The sequence below is a fragment of the Sorex fumeus genome, unplaced genomic scaffold (assembly GCF_029834395.1).
Source record: "Sorex fumeus unplaced genomic scaffold, SorFum_2.1 ptg000155l, whole genome shotgun sequence".
Lineage (NCBI taxonomy): Eukaryota > Metazoa > Chordata > Mammalia > Eulipotyphla > Soricidae > Sorex > Sorex fumeus.
Genome location: NW_026606212.1, coordinates 2,414,839 through 2,439,018, shown reverse-complemented (window position 1 = coordinate 2,439,018; position 24,180 = coordinate 2,414,839). Strand labels below are relative to the sequence as shown.

Sequence of the window (24,180 nt, the reverse complement as noted above, 5' to 3'; positions counted from 1 at the left end):
TAACCAGTAGGGGGCAGGAGACATTTTCTTTCTAAACATCCGATGCAAAGCAGTTCATCACCACAGGCTCAATGTCCCCAGTTGGTGAGAGGAGGAAGGGCTTTCTGTCAAGGTTTCTGCAAAGATCATAGTTGTAGGTGGGACCTTCAAATACTGCGGTAACAAATCAAGAGTCTGAAAACTTTTAATTCACATGTAGCAATTTGTACATTATAGCAAAATTTGCATTGTTCAAGAATAAGTTACTTGTACAGTACATAAACAATACATAAAATTTGCAAAATGCCTTCTGCCTATAAGGATATAATACAAGATGGATCCGCCTTCCGTGTTGTCATTGTAATGTGCTTCTATGACACATTAGATGTCAGATGTATCCTTAGAAAGAGGCAGCATGTACTAGACCACCAAGTTCCTCTAGCCTGTGAGGAATGTTACAGCTTACATGATGTTTGCGATAGGAAACTGCACCCTGAATAAAGCATGAAGGACGCTCAGGCAACCCATAAGAATTCAAGGCCTTGATTTATATATAAAGGAACTGCTATCTATGTAAAATAGTGTTCTCTGGCCCAAGATCTTAACAATTGCTATTCCCTTGTCCTACATGGTCCAGAAATGATCAAAGGCAGAAGATCACACCAGATAAAGCAATATGGATTGCTGGTCTCAAATTCAAGGCAGGTTAGTTGACTTAATTCTGTTGACTTGATTCTTTGGTGCTGGTGACTGTTAGTTTATGAAAGTTCATTAAAGTCAGACAAAGGAAGTGACGGTGCTGGGAGTGCTCGAGCTCTTCTTAAGCTGGAGTCAGTGGCACTGGCATCCAGACAAGGTAGCTTGCCACCTTGGTCCCTACCCGTGAGGGCAGCACACACAGGTCCCAAAGCTCCCTCCAGCTGCTCTAGCAGAAAAGTTAGTGTCGCTTCTCAGGCCACACTTTCTGTTGGAATGTATTTGAACTGTGAAACAGTGACTTCCGGTGCTCCAAGCCTGCAGTGGCACTCCGTAGATAGTGGGTCGCACCTGCTACTTGACTGTGCCTGGCTCTGTGGCCACTCGCCACTACCTGCTAACCGAATATTAAGAAGCCCCAGGAAAGGCGGACCCTTGGCTGGGAGGAAGCAGACTCACTTGACTGCCCGGTTGGCCTTGGCAAATGTGCTCTCTCAAGTTCAGGGGCTGAGGAGCTTAGGGATGCCAGCCCAGTCAGCCACATGCAAGGGACGCACATGCTCGAGCTCGCATGCTGATATCAGCATTCGTGGCCTAGAGAAATCTGCGTGACGTGTGGGGACAAACGTCCCAGGCGATCTCTCGAGGGGTAGGACAGCACACCCTTAAGAATGGACTGCGCGTTCAGCTCAGGGCTGGCTCTGCTCTCGAACCTAAACAGACTCTTGGGGGCTTTCTGTTACGTTTTTGGGCCACACCCAGTGGTGCGTGGGGAACCCTATGCGGTGGCAGGGACTGAACATCGGTCAGCCACGTTGAAGGCTGGAAGTGGTGAGGAGGTGGCCACTTGCCCCCTCCTCCAAAAGCTCTCTCAGAAAATTCTGTGAGACTGACCTCGCGGAGCACACAGAATGGCTGGTGAAGGGAAAGCGCGAACCCTCGCCCCCGTAAGGCAGTGCGCCAGGTTTCAGTCTGTGAGTGATGTGGTATCAATGGTTAGCTGCGCAGAACGCCCAGTTTCCTAGAAGCCACTACAGTGAGGCTGCCAGCTGGGTCGTGAGAGTCGCTCTTGTCACTGCACCCCTTGTTTCTCAACCTCCTCCCTGAAGTTTCAGGAGCCAACTGCTCTGAATTGCGAGTATACATGGAGACTTCACTGCCGGGCGCCTGGATGGCGGGGACGGAGGTTGTGCCCCCCGCAGCACATAGGTTCCTCCAACAGAGCAGTGGCCAGCTGCAACAGGACCCCAATTGTGGGCTAGTAAAGGGGGTTCTCTTTGGCTGTGGTCGATTCCCAGAGCCTCCAACCTACTGTGTGATCGACGCAGACGCTCGTAGGCGTCCGCACCAGCCCTGTTCAAAGGTTTACCAGGGAGGCCCAAAGAAGCTTCTTCTCCGGCCGCACATCTCATCTCGTCCCTTAGTTACACTCTTGTCAGAACGCTGCTGTCAAGCAAGATCAGACTCTGTTCGTAAGGCACCAGGGTGGGCCCGACTGCCCCTGGTGGGGCCACACGGACTGTGTTGGGACAAGGGGAGTGGGGCTAGTCAGGTAGGGTCTGCACAGCTGTCTTGGATGCCACACGCTGCGGGGGGGGGGGGGGGGGGGCAATTAGTTCAACAGTACGAGGAGAAGCAATGGTTTAGTTTTGAAACCTGAATCCTTTTAAAAAGTTAATCTGAGGTAAAATGTTTAAAATGTTTTTGACCAGAGCATGGTCCTAGCTGGGAGTGGACGCGGGACAGGCGTCTCCCGGTGGCCAGCCTCATGAGCTTACGCTACAGTGGGAAACCGGGAGAATCCAGGCTTGTTAGTGTTTTGGGGCTTCCTGATTGCCCCACCCCCTGCCCCCAGTAGAGAGTCTGTCCTTAGCTGTGACGGCGTCAGTGAAAAGGAAAACGCGTCTCCACTGCCGGCTCTGCTCCCAGGGACCCAGGCAGGCGCCAGCGGGAGCTGCGAACCAAAACTACCTCTGTAAACAATAGGAGCCAGGGCGGGGGGCACGGATAGGAGGCCCTTCAACAGGCCCAACAGGGGCGCCTCCAGACTGGCCGGGCAGTTCCCAGTGTTCCTCCATCTCTCTCTGGAAGGAAGGAAGGAAAGTTACATTCTCAGGTCCCTCGCTGGGCAGCGGAGGCCCTCAGAGGGGCGTGTACTGGTTGTCGATGGCCCGCAGGTGGCTCCGGGACGGGGAGTCCATCTCGTAGTCGGAGTCCCGGGCGCGGCCGGCAGGCTCGGGCTCCAGGTGCCGCAGGCTGTGGGCCAGTTCCTCGGGCGAAGGCACCAGGTGGAAGATCTGCTCTGGGGGGGAGGCGCGGCCGGGCGGAGTCTCGGCGCCGAGGTGGGGCAGGCCCAGCTCCGAGTCCCAGCGCGAGAGGGAGAAGGGGAACAGGACGGTGCTGCAGGAACCTGGGGACAAGGGACAGACACGTCGTGGGGGACACGGCGTCACCCTCTGCCCTGCGCCCCCAGCCTCCTCTTGGATTGGTTTGCCGGGATCGCACCTGCAGGCTGTGAGACGACCACCACGTAGCTGGACAGCCGGACGTCGCAGGCGCCGCCGCACTCAAGGGGGATGGGGGAGCTCTGGAAGTGGCGCAGCATGGCCACGACCGAGGGGAAGTGCAGGTGCTGCACCCGGCACTGGCCACGCTCCGTCAGGGACAGGCGCAGGTGCTGCGGGGACAGGAGACGCGGCTCAGGCCCGGCCGGTGGGCGCGGGGCGCGGGGCGGGGCGCGGCCCTACCTTGGCGATGCCCTGGAAGTTGAAGGTGAGCACGTACTCCCCTCGCCGCGTTTCGCTCTGCCGCACCAGGAACACGCCGTGCGCGTCGGGGCCCTGCAGCTGGACCAGCTGGGCCGCCTTCACGCGGGAGATGGGGCCGTGGAACCAGGGGTAGCAGGCCAGGAAGTGCTCGGTTTTCTGGCAGGCTGGGTCCAGGAGCCCCCCAGGAGAGGCGCCTAGGAGGAGGGCGGGGGCTGCTGAGTCTCGGGTCCTAGGCCACACCCCCAGGGACGGAGGCTAGCCCCACGCACCTTGGTTCAGGGAGTCCGTGCTGCCCCCGGGGGAACTAGCCGGGCCGAGCTCCGGGGCTGTGGGCTGCGTCTCTGCATCGGCGCTCTCCGGCCTGCAGGGAAGAGGTGAAGCTGAAGGCTGGCCGGGGCCGGGAGAAAGCTGCCGGGGCCGGGGCTGGGGCCCGGGCCCGCGCCTCACCCTTGGCCTGTGCATTCCCGAAGCTCAGCCATCCACGAATTCAGCTGCTGCTCGTCCCCCACCTCAAAGATGATGTCCGTCCGGTCTCTGACCTGGCGGGAAGCAAAGGGATGTGTGGACCCCCGAGTTGCATGTGCTGGCCCGGGGGTGCGGGGAGCCACAGTGCTCACCTTCAGCACAAAGGTGTAGAGGTTGTCGGGCATCTCGAGGCGCGTGCAGCGGCGGACTTCCTGGATGCTGGAGCAGGCCGCCTGGATCCTGGGCTTGGAGCTCTGGGGGAGCGAGAAGGCTGCAGTGCAGGTGCTGGCAGCCACCTGTGCTCAGCACTCGAACCCAGGGAGGGTCTACGGCGGGTCCCCCTCCCCCACCAAGCCATGGTGTCAGAGCCCGTCAGGCTGCCGCAGCCCGCATCTCCCACGCAGCCTTCCAAATAAGACACTCAAATCCTGCGCCTGGAGGAGGAGGCCGGCCAGAGGGCCCCTATCCTTTGCCAGCCAGAGCTCCTTCTGCAAGGGAGCAGGGAGGGACACACTGGAGCCACCACGACTCCCCCACGCTTCCAGACAGATATCTCATCTGTGATCGTCAGACACCCCATGGTTGCTTCCAGGGAGGGGCAGGGAGGCGGGAGGAGCCAGCCTGGGGTGGGGAGGGGAGAGGGAGGCAGGGCACTCCTGGTTTGGAGGGGTTCCAATCTTTGTCTTCCGTGCCAGAGGCAGCGGGAGTCATCCCCCATGCCACACGGGTGCCCGTGCTCTGGACACCTGGACACGGGGCAACACCCTCCCCGCCCACGAGAGCAGCTGGGGCAGCTGGGCAGGATAACTGGTCAAACTGGGACCCTGCCCTGGTGTGGATACGGCCGCCACTGTCTCAGGCAGTGACGTCAGTTCCCCGGTGGCTACAGCCGTGACCAGCACCAGCCAGAATGTCTGACCTCACCGGTAAGCGGGTCTCACAGGGGCCTGGACCAGGGGACAGGCGTTAAGAGCCCGGGCGCCTCAGAAAGGTGGGGAGACATGGGTACTGTGGATCTGGGTATTGTGCCAGCACCCCCAGGGGGCAGGGCCAGTCCGAGTTTCCAGCAGCCGGTCTCCTGTCCGCAAAATGGGTGCACTCGAAGCTCACCGCCCCCGTCCCCTCCCTTCCCCTGCTCTGCAGTAGGCACTGCCCAGCCCGTTGGCTCCGGGCCCTCAGGGTCCCCGGGAGGAAGTGGGCCAGGCTCCCTTTCAGTTCCGCTCTGGCCCCGGCCAGTGTGAGTGCTGAGATTAACCGAGAAAGCCGCTGGTTTCGCTCTGAGTGTGGGGCGCTCCGTGCCAAGCCCAGCGCTGGGGAACTGCTGAGCTGGCAGGCAGATGGCCTGTGCCACCCAGGTCCTGACTCCTGCTGCCCTGCCCACACCAGCGGCACCGTGGCAGAGCGCGGCACGCCACACCCTGGGCTGGGTGCCAGCTCCCATCTCCAAGCCTCTCGGGCGTGCCAAGGTTCTGTGGCACCCACATCCTACAGCTTCCATCACGGGGCTCGTGCCGGCACCCGAACAGCGATGCCAAGGGCAGTCACCCACTTCCTTCTAACCTCTAGGAAGACCGAAGACACAGGCAGGCTGCCCACCCCTCCCTGGGGACCTGCTGCACACGGCCAGCGGCGTCCGGGCCTTCTGCCTTAGCAGCCCGAGACCCACTGTCCAGGGCTGCTGAGGTGACATGTGACGGTCTGTGGGTAAGTAGTCTGAGGCCAGCTGACGGCTTGGTGCTGGGGTGGGGTGGGGGTCCTGCTGTCCCCACCTGAGCATCTGCCAGCCGGCGGGGTAGTCCATCATGCAGCCACGCCAGGAGGGGCAGTTACAGTGGGGAGGGCAGGGGCTTCCCAGACCTCACCCTGCCTCCACCTGCCGCTCTCGGGGTGCTGCGGCCTGTCCCCTCACGATCCCAGTGGGACAGGCAGGGTGAGAAGTCACAGGGCTGTGCGGCCCTTGCCCAGCTGCCCCCAAAGCGGGGAGCTTGAAGGAAGTGCACTCCAGAGCGTCACCGACATCCAAAGGCAGCAGACCTACATGCTGTCCCCACATATCAAGCACCAGTCACCCCAGCACTCAAGTGTTGAGCACAGGCCCCCACAGCGACCCTGTCCCCAAAGGGACTGTTTCTTTCACCCATGAAAGAAACAATCTTCTACAGGGATTTTTGGCCTCCGGGGTTCCCGCTCCCCCACCTCCCTGCTCCCCCCTCCCCACCCGCCTCAACAACAGCAGAGGGAGTGCCGGAAGACAATGGACTGCCAATGCAATTCCTCCTGCAGTGACCTGATCTAGGTGCCAGTCACATGCCAGCCACATGGATACCCTCCGGGCATCTCCGCGGCCAGCGCCACAAGCCCCTGCACCCACACGCCCCCGCCCCCGCCCCCGGTCTTGTGTACGGGGTTGAGTTCTACATGAGGCCACCCAAGAGCTCAGAGCAAATTCAGGTGCCCGGTCCTTGCTGGCGACTCCCGCAGCGCCCAGGACACCTGTGCTGCCAGGAGTAAGTGGGGGGACACCATGGGGGCACCCAGAGCATCAGGCCACTGGGCAGTGCAACTCCCCAGAAGAGGAGCCGAGTGAGCCAGAGGCTAGGGTGCAGAGCTGGGGGGGGACTCTGGTGCCCCTCAGAACAAGGCACGGCCATGGTAAGGAGGAAATGCCACGGCCTGTCCCACAGACTAAGGAGCAGAGCGAGTCCGGGAGCCCCAGTGTCCCACCCCCCAACTTTGGGACCCCACGCCGGGCATGGGGATCAGGCTGGCCTGCTGGCTGCCCACATCTGCAGCGGGGCCCCTGCCTCTACCTCTCTGGGGCTGTGGCCACGGTGACTGAGCTCTGCAGGGAAGGGGAGGGGGTGGGGGTGAGGCCCCCAAACCACAATCTCCCCACTCCTGCCCACCAACACAGCACCGCGACCTCCCTCCACTCTGCGCGGGGGCACAGGCCAGTGTGGCAGGAACACGGGCCTGAGCGAGGCGGAGTCATCTGTGGCTAGAAATGACCCCCTTGTGAGCACCTGACTGTTGCGGAGAAGAGCACCAAGGAGCGAGCAGTGGGCGCGTGGGGACCACGGGGGAAAAGGTCAACCAGGAGAGGCCGACGATGTCCCCAATGTGGGGGCGAGGGGGGCTGGCGCTAGCACTGGGTTGCAAGATGGAGCCGTAGAGCGTGAGGCATGGAACTGGGGTCACCCTGCAGCGTCTGCTCCCCGCCGGCCCGGAGTATGTCCTGGGGACTGGGGGCTGGCGCTCCAGCAGGGACTGGAACACAGGTTCCAGGGCCAGCAGGGGCGGAAGCTTCTGGGGGGGGCGGGAATGCTGCAAGGCCGAGGTCAGAGGTGGCGGTGGCGGCCGGCCCGATGGCCTCCCCCCCCCCCCCCCGCCCAGCTTATCAGGCCAGACCACAGTTTCCGGGCGCGCTGTTGCCCCCCCCCTTCTGACAGCCAGTTCCTGGGGGGCGGGTAGGCGAGCGGGCTTCCAGCTGGGGCCCAGCACTGGGTGGACGGCCGGGCGGGCAGCGTGGGGTGGGCGAGCTCTGCTGGGGGGGAGCCAGAGACGGAACAGCGCCGCAGCCCCCCGGCCGGAGCAAGGAGGAGAGACGCCCGTTTCCCTGCCCCTCTGAGGGCAGAAAGGTGAGTGCCACGCGTGAATCAGCTGCCCCACCCGTGTCTTGGGTCTCCCCAGAGACGGGCCCACGGAGGGCACCCCGTGCCAAGAGTCGCCTCCCTCGGGGCCGGCGTCCTCAGCCCCGAGACTCCTGTGAAAGGGACAGATGGGCTGGGGCCACCCAAAGCCCACGTGTCACTGTGTCCCTCCGAGGGACAGAGGCCCCCACAGAGCCACATGAGGGGACACAAAGGCCCTCTCAGACCCCCACAGAGATGCCCCACAACCAGTCAGGCGCCTCTCGACGCCTCCCGAGACGGGGGAGTAAGCAGCTGGGAGTGCGGAACCCGCAGTCGCCCCGCCGGAGAGAGCCTGGCCGGGCTGCGGGGACACAGAGGTGGCCGAGTGCCCACGTCCAGCACCACCCCGGCCCTGCTCTGCAGACAGGGCATTCTGTGGGCCCAGGAAGTCCCAGTCCCGCTGCACAGCGGGGGATACCCTGCCGCACGGCCCGTCAGAGCACTAGAGAGCCTCGGCAGACTCTTGACATCAAACAGGAAATGCCACAAGCGCCCAGAACAAAGGCAGCAGATGCCAGGGACCGGGATGGTGAGGGCTGCTCGTGCTCCGCAGCTTTGGGCTTCTGGGGGGCAGGTTCGACCCCCAAACACCACAGGGACTTCTGAGCACCACCAGGTAGAACGCCCACGCAAAGGGAAAAATAAAACCCAGACAAACTGGAAGAGGCCCATCAATTCTCCAACCCCAGGCTGGGAAAGCCCAAGGCGGCGCAGCCAAGGCAGAGTGGGACAGAGGCGGCGTGCAAACCGCAACTCGGGAAACGCCTTCGTTTTGCGGCGCTGGGCTCGGATCCAGCACGCGCTCCAGCCACTGAGGCGAGGGCCACACCCCGAGGTGCATGGGGATGCCCTGAGGTGCCGGGATCGAGCCCAGAAGGACTCTCACCCTTGTAGGGTTTCTCTGCGCCCTCGAACCGTTCTAACAGGGAAATGGTCAGGCTGCAGCACGAGCTCCCCACAGCACCTGGGTGGGTCCCAGCACTGTCCAGCCCCAATGCGGAGTGGCCAACAAACGGGACCTGTCACACTGTTGCAAGGGTGGCCAGAGGAAATGGGCTGAGACGGCACCAAGACAGACCCCAACACCACCGCAGGGCGATACACCCCAACACACCGCAGGGTGATACACTCCAACACCACCACAGGGAGGTACACCCCAACACCACCGCAAAGCAACACACCCCAATATCACCGCAGGGCGATACACCCCAACATGACCACTGGGCAACAGACATCCCAACACCACCGACCGCAGGGCAATACAGACAATGCCCTTCCCCAGAGGGTCCCCCAGCCCGCAGGAGTCAGCCCTGGGTGAGAGCGGGTTCTTGGCACACGCTTGGGAACCGGAGACACGCAGGGCCTGCTGAGGGGCCAAGCGTCCCAGAACATTTGCAGGCACCGCAGCCGCAAGGCCGGGCTCCGTCCAAAGATGCCCCGCGAGTCCAGCACCTACGGCAGCACCTGGCACGTGGAGGGGTCCCAGGAGGGCTGTGAGGGGCAGCTGAGGGGGCAAGAGGGTCCAAACAGGGCTGGGCAGGCAGCCAGGGCACAGGTCCATCCTGGCCCCACACGGCCCCCCAGCAGCCAGGAGTGACTCAAGCCTGCTCTAAGCTGCACCCAAAGCTGTTCACTGAAAGACCAGAACCATGCGACATGGCCAGCACAGGGAACAAGGAGCCTGGTTCCAGAAGGTTCCAGATCAGGGCCCACTGGGCCCCACATACTGCCAACTGTCACGTGGGAGCATTGGGGTCCCGGCACCAGCCTCCCAAGGAAGGGACTGCATCCCCAGCTCAGAGGGAAGGCAGGAGACGGGGTGTGGCCCCCAGAGGAAGCCAAGCTGCCCCTCTGCCCTGGGAGGAAGCTGCCCCAGCGGCCTGGCCCTGAACATCTGGTTTCCTTTTCCCTTCGCGGCGCGGCGGCAGGGGTGGGGGTGCCCCTAACTGGCCGTGTGCCGCCTCCCCTGCCCCGGCGCAGCCCCTGCCCAGCACAGGCCCACTCCCACACCAACAGCAGACACGACCCCTCCACTCCCGGACCCTACACCCTGACGTCACCCGCAGGGCGCCGTGGGGCAGGTGGCGCCCTGCCTGGGAGGCCTCACCAAGCCCCAGGGGCCGGCTGCAGGGGAGCACTGGGAAGCCCTCCCACGGGACCGGAAACTGCAGAGGCCAGGAGCTGAGGCGGAAGCGCCAAAGTCCTTCTGCACGGGACGGGAGTGCCAAATCCTGCTGGGCTCGTAAGGGGAAACTGAGGCAGAGGGCACTCTGGAATGTCCGCACCATATGCTTCCTCTCCCCACACTGGCTCCCGCATCCCTGCCCCCCTCAGGTGCCTGTGAACAGGGAGCTGCAGCGAGCAGGTGGGCACCGTACCAGCGGGGGTCGGTCACGGTCCTCACTGGGATTCCCTGAGCGGCCCAAGCAGGGGCCTGGCTGCTGGGAGGGACCACCCTCCCTCACCCCCACTGACAGATGACACTGTGTCCAGGGGGTCAGGCTCAGAAGGCGCAGAGGGGGCAGTGCACCCCGCTGCCCTCCAGGGCGTCCCCAGCCTGGCCTTTCCTGGGGGGCTTAGGGCTGAGGCGAACCCCATTGGGGAGCAGATGCCACGCGGATGGGGAGAGGGTCCACCCTGGCTCACACAGTCTGGGGGAGGCCCCCCCCCCGCACCTGGCCCTGGCCAGTGGCAGCGCTAGCCAGAGTTTTCCTGTCTGTGCAGTGGGGGCGGGCACACCCTGATGACTGCTACAGCCCCTCTGCGGGGTGCCTGGACCCCATCTCAGCAAGCAGCCTCAGACAAACCAGAGTTCTGGACAGATCCTGGATCCCTGCAGAAACACTGGCGACCCACGGCCCTGCAGGAGTCTCCCCCGCTGCGTGCAGAAGGCCTGGAGCGCGCGGGCACCAGGCCAGCAAGGGATCTGCCACAGGCGGACCTGTGGCTTCTAGAAGAATCCCTCACCCGGCCCCATGCCAGACCAGGCAGCCCAGCTGGGGCCAGGCCTCCTCACACAAACTCCACCGTCCCGCCAAGGCCAACAGAAGCTGACCTTGCACAGCCAGCGGCGCCCCAAGACGCCCGGCTCAGATGTCTCCCATCCTCAGTGTGTCCCCCAGCGGCTGGCCCCGGGCTCTGCTGACCCCGGGACTGAGTAGCTCCCTGTATCCACTCTTGGCTTAGCCCTGCTCTCTCCCCTGCTGGTGCTCAGGGGTAACTCCTGGCTCTGCACTCAAGGATCAGTCCCAGCAGGCTCAGGGTACCATAGGGGTGCCAGGGATCAAACCCCGGTCAGATACGTATGAGGTAAGTGCCCGACCCTCTGTATTCTCTCTCTGGGCCCCACACGCCCCCTCACAGGCTGCCCTGTGGTGTGAGGCGGGTGATGTGAGCAGGCTGCAGTTCCTGGGGGCAATGCTGGCCTGGGGTCACACTGCCAGGTCCCAGCAGCACTGGGACCACCTCCCCCGCCCCCCGGGGCCTGTGAGTCCTGGCCAGCTGCCCTGCCCCCTCCCTACCCCTCAAGCCTCTTTGAGCTTTGGGCAATGACCTACCCTCTCTCCTCAGTTGGAAGTGCAGGATCAGAGGTCAGGGCTCTGTGGACAGGCCTGTGCATCCCCCAAATCACTCAGGGAACTGTCTTGGGGCCGCACCGAGGCAGGACCCGGGCTCAGGCAACAGCGGGCTGCAGGCTGAGGGGGGCGTCGGGCATAGCATGACCGTGACCCGCCTCACACCACAGGGCAGCTGACCTCAGCAAAACCAGCAGGAAAGGCCTCAGGACCCTGGGCGGATGCAAGTCTCTTCAATTCAGACCTCCAAAACACTAACCCCATGGGAAAGGAACAGCTTCAGGAAAACGAAGGACCTAGGCCAAAGGGACAGTCCAGCCGGTAAGGCGCTGGCCTTGCATCGCCAGGAGTGATCCCCGAGTGCAGAGCCAGGAGGAAGCCCTGAGTACAGCCAGATCTGGCCCCAAACCAAAAGAGTCATAAATGAAGTGAAATTAAGTAAAGCACCTGTGTTAAGGAATAGACTCCCCGGAGTGAAACAAAGGGAAACCCAGAGCAAGAGCAATTATTTCTGACGCAGAGGTGCAGAGTGGCCCGCCGCCCGAGGTCTCTTACAGATCAATAGGGCTGACAACGGAACCAAAGTAACTGCCCCGTCACCATAGTCACTTCCAAGGCAAATAAACAGTGCCAGGGACTGAAACACACGGGCATCAGGGAGAGCGCGGGCCGCACCCACAACAGGGCCATCCACAAGACCCCTGGCTGCAGCAGGGGCACACGCACGCGACCGCTCTGGGCCACACCTCGGGCCAGGAGCCCCCTCCCATTGGCACATCGCCTAACGCCAGCCCAGAGCCACACGAGCCGAGACCTGGGGAAACAGCTGTCTACACAGCAGGACACCGGGTACTGCCATGCGCCGGCACACACCTCATCACTCAGTTGCGGGAAGCGCGACCAGGGAGCCAGAGCTGGGTGTGTGTGTGTGTGCATGTAGGGGCAGGTGACACGGAGGTGCAGGAAGGCCCCTGGGGCTGGGGGACACTCAGGCTTGGGGCGCGTTCCCGCACAGACCTGACTCTGCCAGCCCCAACCGCACCACCAAACCAGGCCCTGGGCTTGCCCCGAGGAGGCACGACTGCCTCTCCCACCGACTCACTGGTTCATTCTTTCCAGGGCGCCCTGGACGCCAGCTACACAGCATCAAGGGGCGCCTAGACTCCGCGCAGCGGAGAGTAACCCCCAGGGCAGGGTGGGGCATCACGCGGGGTCACCACTGCTGGGACCCGAAGCCACGGCTGGAGTCCCGCGGCCTGGGTCCCCATCAAGCAGGCGTCGGCAGGGTCTGGAAACCAACTCCTCGTGGCCGGCTTCGAGAGAGGTCCTTAGTGACGTCAGTCAGGCCGAGCTGCCACGAGCCCCCGACGGCCTGCGGCGCACAGGGTCCTCCAAGCCCACCCGCCAGCAAGCACGGGCGCAGGAACCCGCCACCGCGGCGCTCCCGGCGCAGCCCCCGCCGCCACGCTCCCCTGCGCCCCGGCCCGCGCGCTTACCTTGGGCGGGTCGAAGAGCTCCAGCACGCGCTCGGCGGCGGCGGCGGCGTCGGGGCCCCCCGCGCGCCGCAGGGCCAGGCGCCCCCGCTGCCAGCGCGCGCCGCTGTCCATGGCCGCCTCGTCGGCCAGGCTGTAGCGCAGCGCCGCCTCCTTGAGCGCCTCGGCCGGCGGCTCCCGCGCCAGGCCCCAGGGCAGGAGCTTGCGCGCCGGGCCGGGCCGCGCGGCGTCGGGCGCGTCCCCCGCGGGCGGCAGCTCCCCGGCCGAGCGGCGGCGGAACAGGTGGCGCAGGCCGCGGCGCAGGTGCTGCAGCGCGCAGGGCGCGGGCCGCGGCGGGGCCAGCTCCTCGCTGCTGCGCGCCTTGGGCAGGCCGCGCGCGGGGCCCGGCTCGCGGCCCGTGTCCCGGTAGTCGCGCGCGGGGGCCCGCGGCGGGCGCGCGTCGCGCACCTCGCGGCAGAAGTAGCGCTGGAACAGGTCGGCGAAGTGCAGCGACACCAGCTCGGCGCGCAGCGGCGCCTGCTGCGGGTGCGCGCGCGCGAACGCCCAGTACTGGCGCGCCAGCTCCCGCGCCGTGGCCACCGCGTGCAGCTCGCAGAAGTCGCTCCAGCCGCGCGGGCACGGGGCCGCCGGCGGGGCCGCGGGCGCGGGCGAGGCCGAGGCGGGCTGCAGGCTGGGCCCGTTCATGGCGGAGACCGAGCTGGGGCGGCCGGGCTGCAAGACACAAGGGAGACGCGCGTGAGCGCCGGGCGGACGCGAGGAACGGCCCCCGGAGGCGCGCCGGGGACCCCCGGGGCACAGCACCCACCTCCACGTGCAGACACGGGCGGGGGAACGGGCTGGGCGGTGCCAGCCCACCCAGACCGGGGAGGAACCAGAAGAGGGAAGGCTCCCGCCAAGGGGAATCTGGGGCCCGGGTCCCCTGTGCCCAGGTGAAGCACTCCGCCTTCCTTTCGTCGCGCTTAACCCGGGGTCGTACAGGGCCACCTCATCCGAATGCGAGAACTGCCGCGGGGCCACTCGCGGGCCAGAGAGATGCCCCCACGCTGCCAGGAGCGAGCCTCACGGCAGCGCTGGGAATCGCCTGGGCACCACTAGGTACCACCCCGAACCACAAATAAAAACCCACCAATGACTCGGATAGATGCCCGGACACAGGGTGCCCAGGCACGGGCCGCGCCCCCCACCTCTGCTGTCCACGGTGCTGAACCCCGGGTCTCTCCTGGGAGAGGCCAACTGCCCTCCTCGCCAGCCCCCACTCACTGCGCTGAAAACACCCTCTCGAGACGGCCTCTGTGTGCCGGGCACCGCGGGCCCAGCGCACTCCCCTCCCAGCTGCCCCTGCCAGCTACCAGCTGAGTGGGCTCCCTGCCCTCAGGCCTCTTGCACAGGACACAGGGCAGTGTCCCCCCCTAGCATCCCCCTAGGGTCCCCCTCAGAGGAAGACTGCAGGGGTGCAGGAAAGGTGACCCAGGAAACTGACTTGGGGTCTCCCTGCCACCACCCCAGTCCCCTTCTCCACGACCGCCTCACTGCAGGCAGCCCTGCAGGACCAGCCCCAGACCCAGGGGGCGACCACAGCAGAGACCCCAGGGGCAGAGAAGAGGCCCCTGGGCCAGGACACCCCTCCCCGACCACGAGGCTCCACACGGCTGCAGGCAGGAGGGAGGGTCCAACCCACACCCGTGGGTAGCCTATCGGGTCCACACCACAGCCACACTGAGGCTGGCGCTGTCCTTACCCAGGTCCTGTCCCCTCACTGTCCCCTCCCGCCCTGCAGAGGCACCCTCCGGGAGCCAACCCCACACCGGTCGCCCGCTGTCACTCGAGAGCCAGCAATTGTCCCCAGGACGCCGGGAGCCACTCCCCGCTCTGCCCTGCACCCCCTGCCCACAAATGCATGCAGCAGGTGCTCGACAAACGCCAAACACAAGCACACCAGGACCCACCGGACCGACAGCTCTGACAGATGTGCGGGAGCCAGCACCCTCCTTGTCCCCTCCGGCTGGGTCCCCACACCTCCTGGATGTGCCTGTCGGGGCATGAAACCCTCGGCCCACCTCCCCTCGCAGCCACTCGGTGGTTAAGACCAATCTTGGCAGGGGCCTCCTTGAACTGTGCCTCCCCCCTCCCCCATGTCCATCACTCCCAGGCAGTGGCCGAGAGCCCCCCTCCTCGTACCTTCTCCAGGCCACCAACAAGAGAACTGGCTGCCCTGCCAGACTAGCTCCCCCAGCCGAGAAAGACCCCGGAGCAGCTGAGAGGCTGGAGTGATAGCACAGCAGGGAGGGCGTCTGCCTTGCACGTGGCCAACCCGGGTTCGATTCCCAGGAGTGATTCCTGAGTGCAGAGCCAGGAGGAACCCCTGAGCATCACCGGGTGTGACCCAAAAAGCAAAAAAAAAAAAAAAATTAAAAAAAGACCCCAGAGCTGAGAGGAAACCCTCCCCAAAGGCCTGGCCACTGCCTGGAGCCTCGCGAGGAGGCCGCCCAGGCAGAGCCAAGGGTCCAGGAGGGGCTGACGGCGCCCAGCACCCCACCCCCAGCAGGCTGTCAGGGAAGCGGCCATGAGGTGAAGACAAAGCGACAGTCAGTGACACAGAGGCGAGTCAGTGACAGCTGCACACGGCCCTCAGTGTCCTACTCTGTGCCTTCTGGGAAGGGGAAGGGGGGGCACACCTGGCAGTGCTCAGGGGACCTTATGCGGGGTTGGGCACTGAGCACTGTTCAGGCACGTGCAAGCAAGCGCCCGCCCCCCAGCGGTATCGCTCTGGCCCCTGCTCTGCGACAACCACCAGAGGGGGGCAGGGTGGGCCAGCGACAAGCCCACTGTATAGATGGGAACACTGAGGCACGGCCTTTCCGAGGCCACAGAGCCAGTGAGGGGAAGAGTGGGCTCTGCAGTAATGGGTTTGGGGGGACCATTATGTGATCATAGGAAAGGCCGTGGGGTCCAAGACCCCCATGACCGTTAGACTAGCCCGGGGGAGCAGCTCCCACCCCGGTCTTGACACAGAACAGGGGGCTCCACTCTGAGCACAGGCCCGTCCCGCAGCATCCAGCAGTGGGGCAGTGCGGGATGCTTCCTGCCACACAGGCGCTGGCCCCTGGACTGGCCAGCAGGAGCACAGCCAGGGCTCAGGGCAGTCACCACCACCTGGCAGCCCAGACACCCATGCTGGGGGGGGGGGGTGATGGCTTGGCGGGGGGGGGGGTGGAGGACATCTGTTCCCTGCAGGAGCATGTGAGGACCAAGAGCCCCCCAAGCCGAGCCAGGGCCTGGCAGGGGAGGCCGAGGGCTCTGTAAATGCGCCCCCAACCCATCAGGACTCTGGAAAAGCAGGGCTTACCCCACCTACTCCAAGTGGCTTCAGCTCACGTCCCTACTGGGTCCCCCAACTCACTGGGGCCTCGGAGGGTGACCCACTGGGTGACTTGAGGCTGCAGCCCCTTCCTGGGACCCTGTTACCCAAGACCCCCACGATGGGGGCAGAGTGGTGAGCAACAGTCCGGGGCTGCCACCTGCCCAGACACAGGGAGGTGGGGGGAAGGTGCAGGGCCCCCCCCCCCCCCACCAGCAGCTGCCTGGGCAGGAAGTTTCCACCACCAGGGTGGCCTCCGGCTTACTCTGACCACTGGGAGAATTTGTCTTTCCCACCTGCAGGGCTGACAACTCCAGAAATGCTGACCACCCCCCACTCAAGGAAGGGGGGGAGGGGTTCAGGCACACCCCCCACTGCCCTCACACACTGGGAAGGCCCGGCGTGGGGGGCCCCAGAGGCACTGTGGGATGAGCCCTGGGGGAGGGCGGCCAGCAGGCAGGGTCAGTGACCAGTGTGGCCCTGCGGGAGGGGGGGGCAGCGCAGGGACATCTATCAGCCACCAGCACAGGAAGCTGCCTCTGCTGCCCCCGCCCACACAGCTCTGGAGGCAGAAAGGCCCCGGCCAGCACGCGACTCACTCCCTCCTTCAGGGCCCTGGGGGGACAGCTCGGGACCCCGACCCGGCCCGGCCCATGCCGCTTCGGGGAGCGGGAGCGGGGTGGGGGGGGGCTGCACCCAAGTCCCACGCCCCCACACCTCCCCTAACTGGCCCCTCCTGCGGGATGCCCAGGCCGGACCCTGGTCCACAGCCCCCACTTCTGCCCCTGCGCACATCCCCACGGCCCCATCAGCGCCTGAGTCAGTTCCCTGGGAGCAGGGGCACTTGGGGGCAGGGGCAGGCTCTGGCCGGCCAGGGAGGGGCCCACATCCGGGCCGGCCCCCAGGGGCTCCCGAGGAAGCCTGCAGGCGGCCCCACTGGCCGACCCCTGACAGGGTGGCGTGGGAGGAAAGTTCTTACAGCCATCTGCTCGCCGTTTCCGGCGGGGGGGAGGCGGGGCGGCCGCCACAGGGACCTGCTTTCCGGGGGACACGGCCCTGGTCCTGCTGGGGTGCTGGGGTCCCCCAGGTTCCGGCGCGTGGGAGCGTGTGTCCAGCTGCAGCCGCAGACAGCCCGTCCCCTGGGAGCATCAGGCCCCCGGAAGCGCGGGACTTAGGGCGCAGGGCTCCTGGGTCCAATTAGGCCTGACTCAGCGAGTGACCCCGGCTGAGTCACTTCCCCTGGGCAGGCTGCCCGCCTCAGTTTCCTCAGGGAGGGGGGAGCTGGGAACAAGTAGCCTGGGCCCCCCGCTGGGGCCAGAGGGGAGCCGCTTCCTCTTCGAGCCAGACAAGGGACAAGGGTGTTGAGCCCCCACCCCCACCAACCCAGGGACCATTTTTTTTTCTTCCCAGGAAACCTGGCAAATAAGTACCATGTCCTCCTGGGCACTGAAGGCGGCCACCCATCACCAGGCACATGAGTGCAGGCAGGCCTGGCACCCTGGCACCTGTGTGCCCAGGTCAGAGACGAGATGACCCAAGTCAAAGAGGAGAGGGGACATGCCCACGGTCACGCGGCCAGCACCGGTCCAGCACCCACAGCTCCGGCCCCGGCCCCACGCCAGGCCTCCCCACTCGGCCCCCAAGCTCACACGCTTACCCACGTGCCCCCAAGCCACGGGCCTCTCACCCACCGGGCAGGGGAGGTTCTGTGCCCCCGTCTCACAGCCAGCGGCCAGCAGAGCCTAGACATTGTACCAGAGCCCAAGCAGCCACCGGGAACTCGAGCACGGACAGAACCCCACGTTTCTCACGGCAACAGTAGCGAAAGCATGAATGAACAAATGTGGGCGAGGCGTGGGACACGCAGCCGGGGGCCCCGGGGTCCCCAGCGCCAGCCCATCCGGTGGCTCTGCGGGTCTGATCTGACTGGGGAGTTCCATTTATCAGAGGATCCAGCAGGGGCTCCGGGAGGGGGGTGGGGAGCAGGGAGGGACACCAGAGGCCCAACAGCCACAACAAACCCGCTCACACGCCTCCCCGCCTCCCCCAGCAGGTCGGCCCGTCCCACCAGCGGGGAAACTGAGGCTGGGGCTTATGTCACGCCAGGCCCCACGGCCAGGGAGCACCACCCCGTGCTCCTGCCGAAGGCCCAGGAAGTCCCGATCAGCCCCCACTGATGCCAAGGGCCGCCCCTCCCCCCACCCCAGCAGCACCTGTGGTTCAGACACCGCAAAGCCCGTGAGTACCAGCTGGGGGGAGACTGAGGCTCACGGCATTACCTGCCCGGTCCCGAGCTGCACAGAGCAGTGCGCGGCCCGGCCCTCCTGGTCACCAGCCCTGGCGGAGTCCAGCGGCGCTGGCCTGCGCGGACCCGGCGAGTCCGAGGAATGTTCGGCCTCGGCCCCTCCCGCAGGGGGTTGTGGGAAAAGGCTCGGAAAAGCGTCTTCGAGACTCTGCAACTTCCCCATGGGCCTGGCCTCTCACCCGCTGACCCCGGCGGGCCCGCGCGGCCCCTGACCCCTCTCCCGGCTGAGGGCTGGGACCCCCTCCAGCTGTTTCCGCCCTGGAAGTCAGGTCGGGGCGACCCAGGCACGATGCCCCACGGGCGCCTGGCACTGCACGTAAGCTGGGGACGGGGGGCGGGCGCTCCGAGGAGCCTGGCAGCCGGGGGGTCCGTCCCGAGGGGCAGGGGGCCGGCCAGGTCGAGGCCCCGGGAGCAGGGCGGGCTTCCTTGCCGGGCGCTGGGCGGCGAAGCCCCCTCCCGCAGCCCAATTTCACTTCCTCCCACCCTGCGCGACCGGCCGGGCGCTGCGGGGCGGGGGTCGGGGCGGCCAGATGCAGGCGGTGACCTCGGCACCGACATCATCATCCCGGCCGGGAATGGGGAAGAGAAACAGGAGAATGAGGAAACGCCAGGAGAGAGAAGAGGGGCGGGCGGGGAGGGCGCCCCCGGTTCCTCAAATGCAGCCCGCGTCACCCCGAAGCCCGGCGCGGGGCGAGGGCGGGGACTCGGGCTCGGCACAGACGCCCGAGCGGACCCCCCGGCCCCGCCAGGCCGAGACGCGGCGGCCCGTCCCCGAGGCGGGGGCACCCCGGAGCACCCCGCGGGGGACGGCGACCTGCCCAGGGAGACGCGGGCGGGGCCCAGGGGCACCCCGGGAGCCGGCCGGGGCCCGGCCCGCCGCGCGCACGTGGAGCTGCGGGCCGGGGGCGTCGCGGCGCTGGGCGCGTCCACGCGCGCCGCGTCCCGCCGGCCACTTTCACTTTCGAGGCCCCGGCGGGCGCGGCGCGTGGACCCGGCCGGGGCGCGGCCGCGCTTACCTGCGGGAGAGGCGCTCGGGGCCCGGCCGGCCCATGGTGGCCCCGCGCCCGGGCCCCGCGGCGGCGGCGGCGGCGGCTCAGGCAGGAAGCCCGGGCTCCGCGAAGGGCCGGCGCCGCCTCATTTCCGCCGCCGGCGCTTGACAGTCGCGAGACGAGGCGCCCCCGGGCCGCCGCCCTGGCCACCGCGGGCCGCGACAGTGCGGGCGGCCGGCGGGGCGGACGCGGGGCCCCGAGCCCATGCCGGCCCGCGCCGTTATGTAAAGCGGAACCGGCGGTGCGAGCCGAGCCCGGCGGGGGCGGGCGGCCGGCGGGGGCGGGGCCATCCCGGGGGCGGAGCCCGCGGAGCCCCGCCCCGGGGCCGGATTGGCCGGGCGTGGCCCCGCCCCCGACGCCCCGCCCACCCGGCCGGCGGCTCCGCGCCCGAGCGCGTCCCGGCAGCCGGCCGCCGACGCGGGCCCGGAGGGAGGCGGAGCCCCGACGCGGGCCACGCCCACAGCTCGCCCACTCGCTCGCGGCCTAAAGAAGGGCATGAACGGGCGGAGAGGCGGGGCCGCGTTGGCCACGCCCGCCCGGGGCCGTCCGCCCGGGCTCCGCGTGAGGGGGCGGGGCCTGCGCGGGCGGGGGCGGGGCCGGGGGCGCGTCCCGCCGGCTCCCTCCTCCCGGGCCTTATCTGCGCTCGCCGGGCCGCGCGCGGTGCAACAGCGACCGCTGCTTTCATCATCACCCGGGGGGCCGCGACCCCGCACCGTCGGGCCCTCGCGCTCGCGCTCTCCCGCGCTGCGCGACTTTGATTTGCCTTCTGCGGCGTCCTCGAGGTTGCCGTCCTCGCGCGAGGTGGGGAGCGTGGACCCAGCCCTGCCTGCCGGTGCCAGTGCACGGACGCGGCGAGCCGAGCAGTGTCCACTCTCCTCCTGCCCCGACGGGAGACAGCGTCCAAGGGGCCGCGCAGCTCGGCCCCGCTTAGTAGCCTTGCACAGACCCCGCCGTCCTCACTGACTTCCGGAGATCCTAAGAGCCCCTGGGTGGGAGGATTCCACGAGTTACTCCTGCAATAAAGCAGTTTCCGTGGGGGCCTCGCTCAGGGAAGCGCTGCTGCTGGGGTGTGCGTGAACCCCACCCCGGCAGCCGCAGGAAGGGGTTCCCCAGGAGGGGGGGTTTCCAGACTCACCAGCTGAGCACCGCGGGGTTGGTCGGCGGCAGAGGATCCCACATGCGTGAGAAACCGGCCACGCACGTGTCCCACAAATGAGTGCTAATCACTGGCTATTCAATAACTAAGTACAGGCACTGCTCCCCGGAGTGGGGTGCAGGAGTGAAGAGGAGCGGCACAGCCCTGTCCCTGGGAAGCCTGATGGGGGAGGGGAGGGACTCAGCGTTAGAGCAAATCAATAGGTTGATGCATGACAAAGACGACACCGTAGGCCCGTGAGAAGCGTCTGCCTCAAACCACAGGCTCGGCAGGCCCTCTCTGAGGCTCATTTCCACCACCTATCCCACCTCCCGAACAAGAACCATCCAGGCCTGATAAGGTCCCGGGGTAGGGCCCTTGGAGAGCAGCAAGTGCAAAGGTCCTGCGTAAGCTGGAGGAAGTGAGGGCAGTGCTGCCTACCCAGACTGACAGATGGGAAGGGCAGAAGTATAAAGGTGGGTCCATCCCATGGCGTCTCAAAGTTAACCGCAGCAAGATGGGGAATCCTCCTGGAGGCGGTGGGGAGTCATGGACGTTTGGCACAGATGGACCGGCTGGGGCTTCAGGTTTGAGCACACAGCTTGGAACTGGCCACCCATCAGGAAGTGCTGTGTCTCGTTCACACAGAATCAAAGGATGTGGGCTGGGGGAAGGTATCTGCGAAGCCCAACCAATCGGCCCTCGCTAATTAACTCTGTGCTGCATTCAGAGATGGAGCCCAGAGAGGGCAGTTTACTTGCCTGCGGTCACACAGCTGCCAGGGGCTGCCTCGGAAGAGCCAGGTCCACAGCAGTTGTCAGACGGTCGCCGGAGTCTTCCAGCCACAAGCACTTTCCCTCTCGCTGCCCAGACAGCATTCTGCTGACTTAAATGGAGCCTTGTGGTTCTTCCCCTTTTTAATCACAGTTCAAACCTTCTCTCGTACCAGATTTCTCGGAGGCCCAAAGCGGTTTCCTTTCTCGCTTCATCTCTCCTCGCCAGCGTCTCCGCGAGTCCAGTTTCTTCTTTCGGGGCTAACAGGGCATCTCGCGTGCTGTGCTCAAGTCTGCGTCCTCAGAGAGGCAAAGGGCTGGTCGAGAGCAGCCCAGCCATGCCCGTGCCCTAGATTCACCAGTAGCGATTTCATCTTCTCTGGGGCCACCAGCCCCGGCTCCTCCCACCTCGAGGGGCCCTGGGGCCCAAAGAGAGAGACACACACACACCCCCAAACCAGCGACAGGTCCCACCACCCTCAGCTCCATACCAACGGCCAGAGCACAGCCAACAGCGATGCACAGAAACGAAGCGTTGCTAATGGCACTGCCGGCCACGTCTGTGAGCCGGGAGTCACTGCAAAGCCGGCTCAGGGCCACGAGCGAAAGGACGGGAAACTGTGCGTGAGGCAGAGGCAGCAGGTCTTGTTCAGGAGAGTTCTACAGTCAGCTGGTCGGGTGAACAGAGTGTAGTGATGCCGACAGGTCTGGGGGCATAGGACATTACGGTCATGGTTACAGGATTACTAACAGGTTTGGAAGGTTCTTGTGATGATCGCTTCTAAATAAAGTCAGAGTCAACAGTTCCAGGACTCGAAATAATAGAACTTGAAAGTTACAGGATTGATGGGGCCAGAGTGATAGCACCGTGGGGAGGGCATTTGCCTCGCATGCGATCGACCAGGGTTTGATCCCCGGCATCCTATAGGGTCCCCCAGCACCGCTAGGAGTGATTCCTGAGCACAGAGCCAGGAGTAACCTCTGAACATCACTGGGTGTGGCCCAAATACAAACAAAGTTACAGGGTAATAGATAAAAAAATACCAAGTAAGCAAAGGAGGAACAGCAAGAGATATCGTAGCATAATTACTAATATCTCTAAGGCTAATAATGTCATTAATAGGGTTGTTTGGTTGGGTGTGGTTGTTTCTTTGGTTTTTGGGGGGGTTGTTTTTGCTTTCAAGCCACACTTCGAAAAGAGAGGTGAAGGGCCGCTCACAGTGCTCTGGGATTGAGGCTGGGCTAGGACTCCCCCCTCCCTGTGTCTGCTGGGCCACTCTGGGCCCGGCTCCTTGTAACTGAGTGCTCCCCCAGTCCTCCTGGAGTGCTCTGTGATCTTGGCAATGTGTGCCACCCTCTGGCAGCCCCACCAGTCACATCAGGCTCCTGAGCACTTGAAATGCGGCTAGTCTCACCGAGCCTAGCTGTGACCTGAATTAAAATATAAACAGGGCTAAGGTTAACCCACTCTCGGGGGGTGAGCGCTGGGCGTGCTCCCTGGCTTGGCTGGTCAGCAGCGCGTACGTCCTCCTGCCAGCCCTAAGGCAGCTATACCGCGAATGTTATTAGCCCACTTTTTTTTTCTTTTTGGGTCACACCCGGTGATGCGCAGGGGGTCCTCCTGGCTCTGCACTCAGGAATTACTCCTGGCGGTGCTCAGGGGACCATAAGGGATGCTGCAAATCAAACCCACGTTGGCCACGTGCAAGGCAAACGCCCTACTCCAGCCCCTACTAGCCCACTTTTATGATGAGAACACGGAACCACTGAGAAACGAAGTCCGTAACATGCAGTAACAGGAATCTGGAAAACTCTCACTTATTTATTTAGGCTTTTTGGGTCACACCCAGCGATGCTCAGGGGTTACTCCTAGCTCTGCACTCAGGAATTATTCCTGATGGTTCTCAGGGGACCATATGAGGTGCTGGGGATCGAACCCAGGTTCGTGCACAGCAAACGCCCTCCTCCTGTGCTATGGCTCTGGCCCTATTTCTGTTTTGAACCTAGCGGGTGATTCAGCAGGTGTGGGGGTGGGGGGGATCCCGGCTCCACCCAGCTGTGGAGCTATCTTCCTGGCCCTGAAAAATCTTTCAGAGGAAGCCAGGATTGGAGTTCTCAGAGGTACCAGGCCTGGTCAGTGGTTACAAGCCCCCCCCAACAGGAAGGGCTGTTCACTGCAAAAACCAACAGGAAGCATGGTCAATTACTGACCCCCAACAGGAAGTGAAACTGACGGGCAGGAGGAAGACTACCCCAGGCCTCAGCCAGTGAGAGCCCCAAGCCACTTCCAACACTCAGTGCCATCAGCTGCTCATGCTGGGAACAGCCCTCCCCTACACTCCCCCAAGCCCCCTTTTCCATGTAAAATAAAGTTCCTCTCCTGTTGACTGAAACTGTCTCCAGAATTTGATTATGATGAGTCGTTACTTCTCTGCTGCTCCAGAATCAGCATCTTGGGCTGTACCTGCACGGCCTCTCGGCCTGTCATTTCTGATCTAGGGCAGCAAGTCATTATCAGGCTGGATCAGTCTCTCCTGCCTTCGGGGACAAGCTGATGTTGCAATGGGACCCATCATTAAGGACAAAAGTGCTCCAGCCAGAGCGATGGTCCAGCACGGAGGGCGCTTGCTCTGCGCGTGGCTGACCCGGGCTCGATCCCCGGCACCCCATATGGCCTCCATATGGCCTCCTGAGCACCGCCAGGAGAGATCCCTGAGTGTAGAGCCGGGTGTGCCCCCTCCCCCAGGAAAAGGAAGAGGAGAAGAGCTGTAATCACCCAGACAGGTTTTGAATTCTGTAGGGACAGAAGAGAGAGCACAGGGCACGCTGGACCCTGGGTCTCATTCCCAGCTCCCAGCCTCCCAAGCACTGAACTGGGAGGGGCCACCCCTT

The 24,180-nt window shown here is 64.7% G+C and overlaps 1 protein-coding gene across 1 annotated transcript; it reads right to left on the bottom strand.

Moving 5' to 3' along the window:
• Window positions 1-166: 166 nt before the first annotated feature.
• SH2B3 (SH2B adaptor protein 3) lies at window positions 167-19,648 on the bottom strand. The gene is made up of 8 exons (XM_056107217.1): window positions 19,348-19,648; window positions 12,672-13,379; window positions 4,061-4,162; window positions 3,891-3,982; window positions 3,713-3,804; window positions 3,423-3,637; window positions 3,181-3,352; window positions 167-3,085 (listed from the first exon to the last, which is right to left on the bottom strand). The coding sequence occupies exons 2-8, from the start codon at window positions 13,350-13,352 to the stop codon at window positions 2,817-2,819; spliced, it is 1,623 nt and encodes a 540-aa protein (XP_055963192.1). The 5' UTR covers window positions 13,353-13,379; window positions 19,348-19,648; the 3' UTR covers window positions 167-2,816.
• Between the last annotated feature and the right edge of the window lie 4,532 nt (window positions 19,649-24,180).